This window comes from Esox lucius, chromosome 5 (genome assembly GCF_011004845.1).
Source record: "Esox lucius isolate fEsoLuc1 chromosome 5, fEsoLuc1.pri, whole genome shotgun sequence".
Classification (NCBI taxonomy): Eukaryota; Metazoa; Chordata; class Actinopteri; order Esociformes; family Esocidae; genus Esox; species Esox lucius.
This window is the reverse complement of record NC_047573.1, coordinates 12,502,958-12,520,330: the sequence shown is the minus strand read 5'-3', so window position 1 is coordinate 12,520,330 and position 17,373 is coordinate 12,502,958. Positions and strand designations below refer to the sequence as shown.

Here is a 17,373-nt window from a genome sequence, read left to right as displayed (position 1 = left end):
CCTACAGCATGCCAGGAGGGCGGCACACAATGCTGGCTGACATGGTCATAGTCAAAAAGGACAGAGTGGGTCTACTCTGACTAATGCATTTGGAAGTCATTAAGGGATCTCAATTACCTTCGATTACTTTCAAATTGCTTTTTGACTACCCACATCTATTTTGTATGAATCCGCCCGGAGCTTCGGTGGATTGCTTTCTATACCACCTGCCATCTTCGTGTTTGTCAGGCGAGAAGAAAGTGGAGTTACACAAAGGAGAGATGGTCTAAAAAACACTTTATTTAATCTGAACCTGAATTGTAAAGAGAAACCTGGATTCAATCACAAGTCAGACAGAGAGAAATCCTAAGAGTTCCAACGCTTTACATACACTCATTAAAGCACTTTGTTGGATGGAAACACGCGGCACCTTGGTGAATTAGTAGGTCATAGGGCATGTTATACACAGCTGTTTCGCACCTTAGCAAACACGTCTCCTGACTGTCCTCCACCATATAGCATCAACGTGTCAGCAACATGTCAATTATGACACATCAAGGACTTTCCAAACTCTCGTTTTCCAGACGTCACCTATAATCACGATCGGGCTAACGGATTAATGGCTAGCATACCGTCCGCAACATAAACCCCAGTCCCCCCCCCCCCACTCCACACTCCCGACCGCCGCGGGGCTTCAGAGAGAGGACTTCAGAACGTCACACACCTTCAGGGCAGACTCGATGCAGCCGTCGAAATTGGAATGTGTGAAGCTGTCGCCCCCACACACCAACAGAGGTCGAGACAGCAGCGTCATCTGCCCTGGGCAGGCGGCCACCGAGCTTGTCACCTAATTAGTGTGTGTGTGTGTGGGGGGGGGGGGTTGAGAGAGAGAGAGAGAAAGAGAAAAGAGTCAGAGCGAACAATGAAGACCATAGAGCGGCAGCTGGAGTGGCCTTAACAATCAGGACATCCAAACGACGGCTGGTCTGTCCTTTTATGCTGCCGGGCTATTGACTGGAACTGGCAGTGTGCTGTCCTTCACTGATGAATAACACAATGACAGTACACGACACACTACTGACGGCTGTCACCGCCACACCTTCATCCATCGCTGCGTCTACGGTGGCATGTCGGTTTGTTTTTACAACTACAGTTAGCCCCCCAATCCCCCAAAATCGGTATTTAACCGTGCCGGTTATGGTGGGACACCACATATAAAGCCCGGGCCAAACGGAGTGGATTTGTCCATACAGGCAGAGGCGACCTGCGGCCTGCCGTCTCCCCCAGGTTTAAATTGGGAACGCTGCGAGTGTTAATGACTTGTGAGCGTACGTGGCAGAGTACGGGTCATTTCATGGGCGTCTGCTGGCCTGCACTGGGGCCGAGAGGCGGCAGATAGATAAACATCAAGGTACGCTGCCCCGCGCCGCTCGGGGTAAAGGAAATAGTATCCATTTCCTGCTGGTGCTTTTAATAGGCATGGTTATAGCCCACTATGCGCTGCTATCGTAACCCCCCTTACCCGCCTCCCTTCAACACGCCCCTCCCCAGAAATGTTATTTTGGGTTTGGTCATGCGTCTCTGAGAGGTAATCACCATGGAAATCAATGGATAAGCATTCTTGTTGAAATGTGGCCATGGACAAATTGTTTGGTTTACTCTAGTGGTAAGTTGATACAGAGGTCCTGAGCCCTGCTGTCTCCATATACAGTGTGAGGCTGATTTTCCAGGGCAAAGAGCACAGAGAACGGAGAGGAGGGGGGGGCGGAGGGGGAGGGGGGACGGGGTGGGGGGGGTTGTGACAGTAAGATAAATGCCCCAATATAAACATGTTTTATCGCGAGGCAAGCAAGAGAGTCTGGCAGCTAACAATTAACCAAAATAATCTAAAGAGAAAGCAACCTCTAACCTTTCATGGATATCTCAGCAACGTCTGTCACGATCATTCATTTCCTCATGTGTCTCTGTCACACTGATCATTGTTAGAAGGACCGCTCGTGCATTCAACAGGATCCCATTGTGTGTACAGTACAAGTGAGCATTACAGTATGCATGTGGTCGTGTATGAGTTTTACAGTACAAATGTGCAAGCGTGTGTGTTGGATCATGGCTGGTCCAGTTTCAGGGCCACGCTCTGACACTCCCAACGATGTGGTCTCCCACACAGATGTTCTGTGGCCTCTGATCCCCAGCCTAGCCTCACTCAGCGCAGTGTGTGTGTGGGTGTTACAGAGAGAGAGAGAGACAAAGACACCAAATGCAAACGATTGAGTGATGAACTGTGGTTAGCTTTGTACCTCCTCTACCTTGAAGCATGCAAATTCTGCCTCGCTCATGAACTGAAAGATTTCTCGGCAGCATTTCTTCCAGCTCATTACGAAGTGGGTACTTTGCTCATAACAGAAAAGCGATGAACAACTATGAGAACACAACGAGGACATGTTCTTGTTGGACATGAGTAAATAAAGACACAACATCTGGTCCAAGAAGCACATATCCAGGGAAACATCACAGTAAACAGGACATTGGAGCTACTTGAAAAAAATAACATTCAGTATACACAAGCAGAGCAACTTAACACATGTAAGTTGAATTGGGTGAATAATAGACACAGTGTGTCCCTCGTCATTGTATTTACCCAGAAGATTATTTTCATGGGAACCCAGTCATGCCAAAACATGCCAAACCGCCTTGAACTGGACATTACTTCAATATATACCTTGACCAAACCAAACTATTAAGAATTAAGAATGAAAATGAGGGGCATACCGTCTTTTTTTAAAGAAGTAAAACTCGAAGTGGTGCCATTAAAAGCCCTGTCTGACAAACCCTCTCACCTGGGAGTATCTCCACTTCTGGCACTTGATGCTGTCAGGCTGCGGTAGGCCAGGCAGAAGCTTGTTCAGCTCCTCCAGGATGATGGCTTCCACCTGCTGGTTGGTCTCCTCCAGGTGTTTCATGGCAAAGGGAACACTTGTGTGAACCACGATGGAGGGACCACACTCAGAGGATTCTGCAAAGAACAGCAAACACAGCACAGTTCAGAATCACAGCACCATGGATGGACCGGACCCTGCAAATGTTACACAGCACAGTTTAGAATCACAGCACCATGGACGGACCGGACCCTGCAGGTGTTACACAGCACAGTTTAGAATCACAGCACCATGGACGGACCAGACCCTGCAAATGTTACACAGCATGCAGACACACAGGGATATGGCACCGCTAAGAACTAGGTTTACAATTCCCATTGCAGGAAAGAACAAAAAATACTTTAGTATTTGTGTTTTCTTTAGTCAGTGAAGTCAGTGAAAGGTCCATCTAACATTTAAACAGTATGCAGTGTTGAATATACTGTACTGTATATCCAAAGCCCTTTTGTCAGACAGAACTAATACAAAAAGCCCTCAAACCGGAGAAGGAAATAACTACTATGTTTAATGGAATGGAAAATCATCCATGGCGTCAACACGGTTCCCATAATCTGACAGCAGAATACTGGGATTCTGACTCCTGGGAAAAAGGTGGGTTTTACTCTGCCCCATGTCAATACAAAACAGGAATCAAAACTATGCGTGACTCCAACGGGACACTTCATGGCTTTTTAATGAACCAGACGACTTTACCCAGAAGCACCTATACTTCTGCATAAATCTAACAGGATTTATAAGGGGAAATATCTCAGTCGGCATACCGGATGGCTGCGTGGTGTATGTATTGTCTGTTTAGTAACTGGACAGAAAGGCTTGGAGTGCTGTCTGGTGTACATCCGGCTGTTTGGTGGTGACATCATGAAGGGAGTGTACATTTAGATGGGCAGATAGACAGACAGGTGGGCAGATAGACAGACAGGTAGACAGGCAGACAGCCAGAGACAGCTCCTGTTTGCTCTGGGCACTGACCCACAAAGGATGCTTTACATTGATTTATCGGGGCTGTCCATTGTAAAGTCATCTCTCTAATGATATTTTCTTATAACCAAACTGATTGCGGAGAATAATGGTTTACTGCCACCAATAAACATGTCCCGTGCATGACCTGTCTGAGCAGAGAACAGCGTCACCACAAGGTCATTTGTTTCATATTGCTTGGCTCCTTTTCTTAAACGACAGACAAGACGACATTGCGTGAGTCAAGCCCACACATCAGAAACAGGCGGTTGTTTTATTTGGGACCAAGTCAGAGATGCTAAACTCCCTTGTTGGCCATTCCGAGTTCGATTAGGGGTATGAGAGCTACTCTGACCCTTGTTGGACATCACAGTACACGGACATAAGGAGAGTAATCTCACGCTCAAGTTAGATGACTTAAGTCCGCAATCTTTGAATGCTTCACCATATGACACCTTTGCTCTTTCTTAGAAACAGTTTACTTAGTACTTGGTTGCAAATTCTTTGCATTTGATGACAGCCTGAAATCTGTGACCTTTATACATCAACAGACACTGGGTAACTTCCCTGGTGATACTCTGCCAGGCCTGTACTGCAGCCATCTACAGTTCCCGGTTGTTGTTGTTGTTGTTTTTTTACTTTCAGTCTTCAGCAAGTGAAACAAATGCTCAATTGGATTCAGGTCTGGTGATTGACTTGGCCAGGAAAGAACAATCCAACACTTGCCCTTAGAACTCCTTGGCTGCGTCTGCAGTGTGTTTTGGGGTTCTTGTGCCATCCAGAATGTTGAGGCATTTGATCGGAACAGATAAAATGTTTCGGTTAACTTCAGAATTAAGCCCTACTGCTGCCATTCACAAAGACAAGAGTTTTCTAGTCATTATTTAATCTCTGTTAAAGTTTTGCTGATAATTTAATATAGGGGTGTTCAAATCTTACCCTACGAGAGCTGAAATGGGTTTGTATTTTCTACCTCATCATTAAGTGCACCCACCTGGTGTCCCAGGTCCAAATAAGTCCCTGATTAGAGGGTTGCAATGAAAACATGGAGTGGAACTGGCTTCCAGGGTCAGATTTGAATACACTTGGTATGTTTATAACCAGGCATTGTATAATGTACAATTACAGTTACAGGACATATGCTTTAAATAGCCATATAATAGCCTACATTTAAACGGCAATAAAACACAAACTCTATGATCCAACAAATGTTTTTTTACTTAAATTAGTAAGCAGAATGAACTCTTCACAATCTTTGCGAACTGAGCATTTAGGCTACAACTCATTATTTTATAGACAACAATCTTTTTGCACAAAATATTTATTCCAAAATCATGTTTCCAATGTGAATGAAGGGATTTTGAAGTCAATATTAGAAATGTCCCTACCATGCGAATTATGTCTGTTTTCAAAGGATGTCAGATCATTTAGTGAAACTTCAGTATGTTTAAAATAATTTAAATCTAATTTAGAATTGTTTTGCGACATCACAATTTTGCTTAATTTCACAACATAATTACTTGCGTTTTTGTCACTTATTTGTTGTATCTGATCAACCAAAAAAAAAAAGCATGTGTAAAATATTTAGACTAATATCGTAAGTCAAATGTTGTCATTTCCGACCATATTTTCTAATTAGATAATGCGCATTAAAATGTATGGATATAAATATACACTCACCTAAAGGATTATTAGGATCACCATACAAATACTGTGTTTGACCCCCTTTCGCCTTCAGAACTGCCTTAATTCTACGTGGCATTGATTCAACAAGGTGCTGAAAGCATTCTTTAGAAATGTTGGCCCATATTGATAGCATCTTGCAGTTGATGGAGATTTGTGGGATGCACATCCAGGGCACGAAGCTCCCGTTCCACCACATCCCAAATATGCTCTATTGGGTTGAGATCTGGTGACTGTGGGGGCCATTTCAGTACAGTGAACTCATTGTCATGTTCAAGAAACCAATTTGAAATGATTTGAGCTTTGTGACATGGTGCATTATCCTGTATCAGGGAAATGTCTTTAATAATGTATTCTAACTGATTAAACGACTGAGCGACTGTTTAGATGAGAAAAGGAATGTTGGTTGTGCTGTGGGAAAGGAAGTATGAGGTGTTGAGGTAAACATAAAGCTCCAGCAGGATAGAGGAAGATACACAACAGGGGGTAGGAAGGATAAGGAACATAGGTTGTTTTATGGTGCAACCATGTGGATTCCTAACCCCACCCATTTCTCTATAAGTATTGAATGTATTTCCCAATGCTTTAGAGACTCCTCGGATGATTATGTATGTAAGTGTTTGACGCGTCTCTCATATTTGCATAATAGTTAATAAAACTATGTGCCAAGAGAACTTTGTCTCTGTTTCTTACTCCTTTAAGAGTGTCGATACATGGAATTACCATCACACCTGCTAGAAGTAGCCATCAGAGGATGGGTACATGGTGGTCATAAAGGGATGGACATGGTCAGAAACAATGCTCTGGTAGGCCGTGGCATTTAAACGATGTTGGCACTAAGGGGCCTTAAGTGTGCCAAGATAACATCCCCCACACCATTACACCACCACCACCAGCCTGCACAGTGGTAACAAGGCATGATGGATCCATGTTCTCCTTCTGTTTACGCCAAATTCTGACTCTACTATCTGAATGTCTCAACAGAAATCGAGACTCATCAGACCAGGCAACATTTTTCCAGTCTTCAACTGTCCAATTTTGGTGAGCTAGTGCAATTTGTAGCCTCTTTTTCCTATTTGTAGTGGAGATGAGTGGTACCCGGTGGGGTCTTCTGCCATTGTAGCCCATCCGCCTCAAGGTTGTGCGTGTTGTGGCTTCACAAATGCTTTGCTGCATACCTCGGTTGTAACGAGTGGTTATTTCAGTCAAAGTTGCTCTTCTATCAGCTTGAATCAGTCGGCCCATTCTCCTCTGACCTCTAGCATCAACAAGGCATTTTCGCCCACAGGACTGCCGCATACTGGATGTTTTTCCCCTTTCACACCATTCTTTGTAAACCCTAGAAATGGTTGTGGGTGAAAATCCCAGTAACAGAGCAGATTGTAAAATACTCAGACCGGCCCGTCTGGCACCAACAACCATGCCACGCTCAAAATTGCTTAAATCACCTTTCTTTTCCATTTTGACATTCAGTTTGGAGTTCAGGAAATTGTCTTGACCAGGACCACACCCCTAAATGCATTGAAGCAATTGCCATGTGATTGGTTGATTAGATAATTGCATTAATGAGAAATTGAACAGGTGTTCCTAATAATCCTTTAGGTGAGTGTATGTTGTCCCATTGCATATTAAACATTGAAACACGTTTGTAAGGAAGGCTATTTCAAATAACTAGTCTATTTCAAATAACTACTCTTTTCTGTGGTCGTGCTGGCCATCGCTTGTTTTTTTCAATCCGGGTCTGACATTTCGGAGTCGTATGCTGGATTTGCTGCCGGAGTGTGCTGCTTTTGAATCTGGCGCCATGCTTAGTCACATGACCACTCAGTCGGCTAATGTCTTACAGCAAGAGTGAGCAGAGCCCTGCTGTTTTCTTGGCAACAGACCATTTAGGTCACACAATATTAAGCTATTTAATATTCTATTAATCTATTTATATATACATTTGGCACATTTCCCACCTGACATTTTGCCCATTGATATTCTAATCTGCAACAGAACTACATTTGCCGACTAACGTAAACCCTGTATTAGAAGCGGGCAGGAAGCAACATTTTTATTTATTTAATTCCAGGATATGAAAGTACAGAAATAAAAAAAATACAATGGAGTTGACCAATTAAGTCAAAATCTGTGCTACCATCCAAATACTGATGAACTGTTCAGTCTGTTACTAGTTTTTTTAAATGATATATGGCTACAGGTGGTCAGACAACATGTAGTGTACAGGGCTCGTAAGCTCAGAAGTGAGATAGAATTTAACAAATAAATGTTTGAATACCTTAGTAAACAATCAGGCCTGATTTTGGCCAGACCTGCCCCATATAAGTCAGACTGTGGCCCTGGCCATCAGACTGAAGTTGCTGGCACACAGGTTCCAAATTCACATCATGTCACATTCAAAAGAAATTCCTGAAAATCTTGGGAAACAGTTGGTGATGCCCCTTAGTCTGGAAAAGGTTAAAGTCATTTCTAAGGATCCGTGGCTCTACTGAACCACACTCGGAACCATATCGTCTAAACGGAGAAAGTTTGGGACACTAGTGAGTCTTCCCAGGAGTTGCTACAATATCTCTCCAAAACGAGGCTTAACTCACTCATAAAGTCAAAAGATACCCTAGAACAACATTCAGGGATCTGCTGGCCTCTCTCACCTCAGCTCATGGCAGTGTTTAAGACCACCATCAGAAAGACACTTGGCAAAAATAGGATTCATGGCAGAGTAGCAAGAAGGAAACCACTACTGACTAAGGACATGTTGTCATGCTTGTCTCAAGTCCGCCACAAAGCACCTGGGTGATCCTCAAATCATCCACAAATTAAACAAGCACCAAACGTAATTTTTTCTCCCTCAATTACGATGACCACAAAAAGATCTGACCAAATGAAATGTGAAAAATGTGCAACAATGCAGAAACTGCTTCGGAGGGAGAGGTAAGAGAGCACAGGCCACAAACACCACAGGGTAAAAAATCCAGACAGACTCCACTCAGAGCACCAAATTATGCATTGTTTCAATTCGAGTTGTTCACTTTTATATAATTCCAATCCAAGTATCGATGACATTCTGAACAAGAAACTGTATATTTCTGAATGCTCCTTGTTGGACCTGACCTGTTTGGTAATGACATGGGGTCATTGTCTTGTCCGGTGTGCTTTTGGTGTAGCCTGACACCTGTTCTCCTGAGCCTGCTGTTTTAGACCACCACAGAGTTAGAGAGATTCTCCGTGGCTATTCTTACAGCACCTCACCTGCTCTCTGAATTCACAGGCTTTTAAAGGGCCAGTCAGAAATCATCTGTGTGAGGTTTGCTTGCACGCTACTAACCCCTGCTTTCTCGAGAGCTACACGCATAATACATTACTGAAATAAATAAGCCTAGCAGGGGAGGGTGAAATGGGGAGGGCAGCAGCGGCTCCCGGGCGGAGGAGCCAAGTAGAATGCAAAATTGAACAACCCCTCTAATTACCATGTTGACTTCTGAACAGCAGAGTGGATGAGAGGTGACAGGTGCATGACCACTTTCCAAGACTATCTATCACTCTCAGTTTCTCTCGATCTCTCACATATACGCGCGCGAAGACGCTTTCATATGCATGCATGCACTGTTTCTCACCGAAGCACACACACAACCACACACAACTCTGTATAAAACACTCCAGATCTGTTATGAGAAAATGCTGTTCTTCCCTATAGCAGCCGAGGCAGTGGTTTTTAAGCAGAACACAAAGCTAATGAAAGCTGGTGTGCATGGGATCACAGGAGCTTGATCCCTGCATTGTTTAATCAGTAATGAAGTCTGGCTACCAACGGACTTCATGTGCCAGCCCAGCACTCGTGGAGCCAAATACTGAGGACGTACGGAGGCGTTCTCCGGCCTTATCCACAAAATAAATGTGAGGTTGAATAAAAACATCTCCATTGATAGTATATTACAGTAGGCTTCTGTAGCACGGAAAGTTCTATGTAGGCTGAACAGTGGCACTCAATTAGAGAACAATTCTTATGCATGCCTTCCAGAGATAGGAACAGACAGACAGAGAGGGAAAGAGAGTGTTTCTGAAAAACAGAGCGAGGATAAAAAGAGAGGGATTCAGAGAGACAGAGAATGGGAGCACTGACCTAAATTGCGCTTTTTATTGTCGATGGCAATAAAGCGAATGCAGGGATTATTGGAGATGTACTTGGCGGCCCAGGGGACGTGGATGTGAGCTTGGGCTTTGTAGAAGAGGCCCAGCGCGTACCGGGATGAGTAGCTCACCGCCTCAAGCAGCAGCCTCTGACTGTCCTCCAGCACTGCAGCACAGGGGGGGAAACAAAGGGACAACGTCTGTCACCAGGCCAGAACCAGGTAGGCTACACAGGACACACACAACCTAGACTTCCAAGGGACACCACTCTGAGACGAAGGGATTGTCTGCCATTCATTCCCAGAGGGTGGCCAACCACGGAACGTTAGACGACATGGAAATCCTTAGATGGATTTGATCCACGCTGGAACTAGCAATGCTGGAAGACAACAGGATGTAATGTTGCTGTGGACGCCGGATTCCATTAAGCACTGAAGATCTGAATGAACCTGTATTGACCCATACAAATGCATGTCTAATGACGTTTAGTGCGCTCAGAGTATAATTAATGAGCGTGCATTCAGTATCATGAGACATGCTAGCTATTGCCAGACCCCGTGCACTCAAACACTGTATAGGCCTATACATACATGCTATGGCCTACCAGACCACATTGTAACTATGTTGTAAATATACTGTGCGTCTATATATATACACACACACACACACACACACACACAAAACCATTTCAAAGCAATGCTATCCTTGTTTCCTTTCTTGGACATCTGTTGTTTATTGGCCTCTGTGTGCTAGCTTGGCCAGGCTTTAGTTATTTAGGGCCCCAGAGTAAGGAGCATATGCAGGTCAGAGGTCAAAGCTGGGGTTCTAATTCATATTTCTACTAGACACATTGCAAAAAAACTATTTTTTGGATTAAAGCACACAGTCATTTCCAGGAAAAGCAACAAGCAAGCTGTCAGTGTAGGTGAATCTTGGAACACGGAGCAGACATGTAGGTAGAAAATTGTTAAAGTCTGAGAAAGGTTTTTGTACAGAAACAAAACGGACTGGTTGTGTAATACATAGATTTCTGAATCTGAACAACGACTCAGATCAATGCAGAATGCATTTTGAAACTGTCTTGTTTGACTTCAAACAAGATATTCACGAACTAAAATATTGATAGAGGGGCCAAGAGGTAAAAAATATTGTGATGTCTTAATACACCCAAAGTGGTCCATGCGCACAAGCAGTCTTAACGTATAGCAGTGTACACATAACTATACGTCTTACTGATTAATATCCCACTGATTTAAGATGTTAAAACAACACAAAGGCACAGACGACAAACACGGATGAATTAGTGAGGTGCCCAAAGGCACATCAGTTTGTACAATGAACACATCAGTTTGTACAATGAATGGCCTGTCAAAGTCCTGCGGGGGAACAACGGTGGTCAGTGGTCAGTGGCCCCTCGAGCAGCTAGAAGGTGGTGTCCATTCGACCCTCTTTTTTTAGGGCGTCGGTCAGAGTAGAGGCTACCATCGAATTCACGTTCAATTTCCTGTCTCCGTCCAAATAAGACACCCCAGGTAGCACCTCCTGGATAGCCCCAGGTAACCCATGAGGCCGGCTTGTCGGAGCTCCTCTCACACCTTCCGGAGGTGCTCCATGTCCCCCCCGGCCAGCTCCCCATGTGGAGTGTGACACGGTCCAGGTACTCTCAATGGGACTGGAGCCCTGTGCGGCTAGCTGTGCACTGGGGGGGCTGAAGGCCACTCCCAGGCTCTCCCTGCGCATGCACCGCCTGGTGTGGAACGTCCTGGCTCTCTCATGGTCAGCACTCTCCGAAGTCGCAAACCTCCATGCACAGCACAAGGTAACCGACCAAGGCGAGGCGCCGATCGTCCCAACAAGCCACAGCACACTTCTCGACAAACCCATTGGCACACACTAAATCCCACTAAGACACAGTAACAAAACGCATGGATAGTGACACGCCAATTTTTTTGTACATTTTGACATTAAATAATTTAACACACATGTAAGTGAGATACAGTAGCGAGTGCATTTTTTTTTTTATACTTTCACATAGAGCAACACAAACTGAAATGCACTGGCTAGCACAACAGAGGGCTGAAGATTGGGGAATATGAAAGCACCCATCACAAGGTCATGACATGTTACAGTTTGTGGGCCTTTCATATTTTTTTTGTACCATCCTTGGTTAGTTCAGATTAAGCACCTGTAAATGTAGCCCTCAGTATGGCTGGGTAATATCTGATGCACACACACACATACACACACACACACATAAAGATTACCAACATTAGCAGGAGCTTATCTTGTCACAAAATATCATTTCAAACAGACTATAGTCACACGCCAAAAGGATTTAGTGCTCTACTTACAAATTCATTCAACTTAAATGCAGTCAGTCAAACCCAAACATTTGGTAATAATAAAAAGAAAAATCTCAGGATGTGAATAGAGATTAATCTTTTCACAGGCTTGATCTATTTAGCTGTCAGCATTTGGGTCCACCAAACATACATAACCTACATCTCATTCTTGGAGCTGTTCAAGCTGTAACCATTGTTGAAATGAGGGGAAAGATTATTTTGGATCAAAACGATCCTGAATAATGCTATCCCAATGCAGTGTTTGTGGAATCCTCCAGCTGAAACATGAAGGCATGCTCAATTCTATCCTCTTTGTATGTTTCGACAAATTGTGTCCTGATGAAGACTCATTCATCCAGAGTTCAGTGCATTCTCTGCTCTCTTCAGTGGTTTGGGCTACAGCGTGTGGTTGTGGGTGGGTTTGAGAGATGCATCGTGTTTTTCCAGATGACTTTCCAATGTGACGTTCATCTGGAGGAGTTATTGGGTCTGGTGCCCAATTCACAGATGTCTAACAGGTGGCGGATAGGGTTGCATGACATCTGGATTTAGTCAATATGGAACAGGTATGTTTGTGTGTCATACAACTAGTGTTGAAGTTTGTTTATATATACAGTGTATTGCATTGACTAAGTATCTAAAATAATAGTTCATGTAAAAACATCAGGATATCCATTGGTTTACAGTCAATTTATATTTAACCCAACAAAAAGTTGACCGATTCATCTGAAAAAGCCTTCCAATTGTAAAACTAGTGATACGTTGCCACAGACAATAGTTCTGAGTGCTGTAATAAAATCTAAAGGTGCTTCAACAGTATTAGCTTAAGGGTGTGCACACTTATGCAACCAGGTTATTGTAAGGTTTTTATTTAAAAGTTTGTGCCCTCGAAGATCACATTAAAAGTGGAAAAAGTTCTGACATTATTTATATTTGTCTCATTCTTTTACATCACAAGAACCTGGCATTTTCACAGGGGTGTGTATATTTTGTATATCCACTGTAGCCTTCCATGTAGCAGAGATTGAGGAACTGGAGGGAAAGCATGGCCTATCTGTACAGTAGAGGACAGAAATCCTTTTGCCAACTTAAAAGAGTAGCAACCCAAAAAAGTATAATATGAAATACAGAAGTTATTAATAAAATCTCCAGGTACTCTACAGCATATTACTGTTAATGCAAAGATGCGTCCGTAGTAGATTTCAAAATGTGTATGGATCTTACTCCAACATGCTTAATGAGAAAATGAAACATTCTTTCTGGTCGCTAATCTGGATATGTGCCTGCCATTGCATGCTGATGCTGATCATTAATTTGTCAAGACATGTATCACTTTGGTTCTGAAGCACAGATTAGATGTTTTCAGAACTAATTGCAATAACAATATAAATATAAACTAGCTAAATAAAAGCTACGTAAAAATGGCTAGCTGGAATAGGTCCCGCTTGTGAATACCTTCACCCACTCTTGACATAAGCCCATCCTACTTTGGTCTGAGCTGTTACAGGCTGTCTGGCATGAACAAGGCAGATGTGTCCATGTTCAGAGTTTATGGTGCTTTGTCGGCAATACAGAGTTTTTCACACACAAATGTACATTTAAGCAGTGATTTTGCGGTTATTGGAGATGCAGATACAGCACTTCTAGAACAAATTGAAAACGCGGAGAACAGCTTTCCAGAACAACCAACTTAGCAAAGCATTTTCCAGAAGCTATGTAGATTCTGATACCTACTGTAGGCGTGGTCTAGACACCTGGCAGGGCAGACCTACAGAACCTTTCCTCTACGGAGGCCCTGGTACCAGGAATGGGTAGGCAGAGTTCTCAGCGAAAGGATTATTTCAGTAATATTGTCCTAAATAATGTTGGCAATCCCAGCATTGGCCTGAAATAATTACCTGCCCTGAATTTTGGGAACTTTTGAACTACCACACACTCTTGTCGATATCAACATTAAAATAATACGCAGCACATACTATGAAGTACAGTAGCAAAGGTCAAACGAAAACATTATTAGAAAGAGCCCCCCCATGCATGCTTTACGATATCTATGCATCAGAACTGGGATGGTCTATGGTCTGTAGCCCCTTCATTAAATGGGATTAATTCCAACAGTCAATTACAATGGCCCTTTATATGTGGAGCCTTGGGCTTACTGCCTGATGGGCAATAATTTAACCGCAATCAATGCCTTAATTAAGCATCATAATTCATATCGATGACTATACTACAGCAAGAGGCATAGAGATGGGCTTTGTATAATGAAGTGAAAGGTGGATGTGGAATACTCGATTGTCATCATCACTGTAAGAGGGTGGCATACTGTAAACTTTAAAGCTTAAACTCTAAAATGTGCTTAAGGTTAAGGTCATGGTCCACGGCAAACAAATAGCACAGAGAGCGTTCTGTTGTGGTTTTATCGTGTGTGCCTGTGTGCTTGCTATGATAACAAGTTACTGCAACCATAGTTCACCACAAAGACTGTTCAATACAATTAAAATGCATTTCAAAATTCAACATTCATCATATATTTGTAATGAGGAGAAAATGCACTGCATTTTGTGCATTGATGTATAGTAAAATACAGTATATAAACACTTTCTGCAGTGAAGGACGTCCCATAAATGATAAAATGTGTTATTTGGGAGAAAAATCTAGCAGAGTTCAATCATATTTAAATATAGATAGAAATTAGTAAAAAATTATGTTAATGTAAAGAAATGTAATGTCATTTGAACAACTTTAGCACAGAATAAACAGAATGGATCAGTGATATGGATTCCCTGGTACGTTCTGGAGAAGCAAAGAGAATGCACGAGCTACAGTATGTGATACGTGTTTACCTCTTTGTGTAGCAATTAGCATTTACGCTAACGAAACAAAGTGCACACTTCAATTAAAGGGTAACAACACCCAAATATTCACATGTAGTAGACCTCAAATACCTCTGATGTAGTTTAAGCATTGTTGCGGAATACTTTCAAATGGGATTTTCGGAGAAAAGTGGGAAAAGTAAAAACAAAAAAAAACAAAAAAAAGGAATCAAGACAAGCCCAAGAATAAACAGATGTAAAAGGTGGCTAAGAATTCCCCTCCGCTCCGCTCCTAGCACTTCTCCTTTCTACCTGTCCTCTAGTCTGATAACAGACATGCTCACCTGCATGTTGTTGTACCCCCCCCCCACCCACCTCACCCACCGCAATCACTTTTCACCTTATTGCATTTTTGTCAAACCTTGTAAAGGACCTGCGCAGGCAGCCAAGTGGCAGCCAAGCAGAGCCGCGCGTCACCTGCAAGGCCTGGTTACACATCATAAATGGCGATGCCCCTTCCCCATCTGTCGGGGCCTAGACTGTAAAAGAGAATGTCATCATGAAACGCGCTCAACGGCTCGCAACCGATCAATGGGGCGTAAAAGGGAGAGTGAGGGAAGAGACGTGCAGGTCAGACAAGGGCGTTTTCACATTAAATCCCAAAGATCAGAATTGGGTGTTAAACACTGGGCCTCTTGCTACTCTTCCAAGGTGACATGTCCTTTGAGGCAAGGATGACGGACACCCTGGCAGTCCACCCTGTAGAGAGTCAAAGCCCTCTTCTCATATGTCCAGCACCTACCATGCAGACTCCTGGTAGAACTGTGCCAGGATATATACAGAATTAAGGCAGATTTCCTCATGACGTCTGTGTGCTAGTCTGCCATGTTACCTCAAGAGCAGTGCTGGGCCAGGCTGAACATGATTTATAGGTCCTGCAGCCCGGGCCAAGGAACCGCAGAGCTGCTGGACTCCAAATGAATGGGAAGTGTGAGGAGAGAATGTGGACAGGCAGGCACTGTCAATCACTGCAGCACTACGGGATAATCAGGGGTGTACTTCCTAAATGTAGGACTATAAAGTGGAAGTTTCTTTCCTAAAACACAGCTTAACATTCCCTTGTTAGCCTTTAGCAATGCGGGAATGAAATAATATCCAACCCAGACCTGGCTGGACCTGGGAATTGGGGCAACTCGCGCTGTTCAATTAGGGAAAACCAGCGCAGAGTGACCCATCTTCATGGTACTCTAGTCTAGGTCCAATAGTGAGTAGAAATCTAAGGTTGGGCAGAATCCATTTTTTCATATCATCCCAAAATATGTCCCCAGTATAGGCAATGTCTCTGTTGTTCAGATGCAAATCTGTCAATAGGCTACAAGTCAATGATTCAAGAATTGTATTATTAGGACATGTAAACACAAATATATCCAAAGGTTTGCTGGCTCTCCTGGTTTGTTTGGTGGGAAACCAAAATGCTGACATATCGTCTTTTTGGTGCCAACTCACTATTACCAGGCCCAGCACTTTTCCATGAGTCAGTGATGTTACACAGCGAAATGTATGCAAACAGTGAAATGCAATTCTCTGACCAAACACGCAGTGGCGCGTGTACTGCTACGACCTGAAACTGGACGCGCATTTTTTGCCGGTTTTGAAATTCCATGGTTTACCATACCATCATACCACCCAAACCTACATCAAACCTGATGCAATTTGTGACCATCAACATCCCATGTGGCGAGGTTAGACACTGGCTGCCGGCTAACGGGCTAATCCTGGGCTCAGTTGAGTGTGACTACATAGAGTACAAGGAAACGGTGACCTTGCCACTGGCATCGACATCCATGAGGAAAATAATGAAGAGAATCCGAGAAGATTGTATGACACTCTCACTTTAATAAGGATAGTTCAGACACCAAGACCTACTCAACAGTAAATTAACTGGCAAGACCCAAATGAAGGCTAACACCAACCACAAGCCTGTTAACACATACCTAACATTCAAACCACGTACATGCTTTCTGGTGTATTTTGAGTGTGGCAACAGTTGAGAAATAACACAGGAACATGGTTGTACAAAACATGGCCTGCTGTTAGAGTAAACATTACCGAGTGGCATTCTGTGGCATGTCTGAATGTAACATACAAACGAATGAACTGTGCCACCTAAACCAAGTACTCAATGAAAAACGTGTTGTCACTCTATCATCGGTAAGAGTGGTTATTCACAAAAGCACAAGAATCTATTTATTTTTAAACTGGGGTGGTAGGAGATTTATTTCACGTTAGTATTGTTTTAAATGGACATTGTTGCTGGTGAACACAAAGGTTTGAATGGGTCAGACCACTACTCCCATCCATTCTCCATTGTTCCCAGCCAGGACCCAGCCTTTGGCTGCTTCCCTAGGGGGGGCTAGGCCCCAGCACCAGGGCACTGCATTGAAAAGTTATTCAGTGAGACAGCCCTAAGCGCACAAGCTCCAACTGTGCCATTCCTGTCATTTCTGATCTCTCAGCCCTTTAAAGGTTGAT

The 17,373-nt window shown here is 43.4% G+C and overlaps 1 protein-coding gene across 2 annotated transcripts in view; it reads right to left on the bottom strand.

Annotated features, from left to right (window-relative positions):
- Positions 1-259: 259 nt before the first annotated feature.
- Positions 260-17,373, bottom strand: part of rnls (renalase, FAD-dependent amine oxidase) — a 33,307-nt gene continuing 16,193 nt past the window's right edge. For both annotated transcript variants that reach the window (XM_013133927.4, XM_013133928.4), the window contains exons 5-7: positions 9,679-9,852; positions 2,817-2,992; positions 260-826 (exon numbers count right to left, since the gene is read on the bottom strand). In XM_013133927.4, the coding sequence (XP_012989381.1) occupies positions 674-826; positions 2,817-2,992; positions 9,679-9,852 (503 nt within the window). In that variant the 3' untranslated portion in view covers positions 260-673. The remainder of the gene's footprint in view (positions 827-2,816; positions 2,993-9,678; positions 9,853-17,373) is intronic.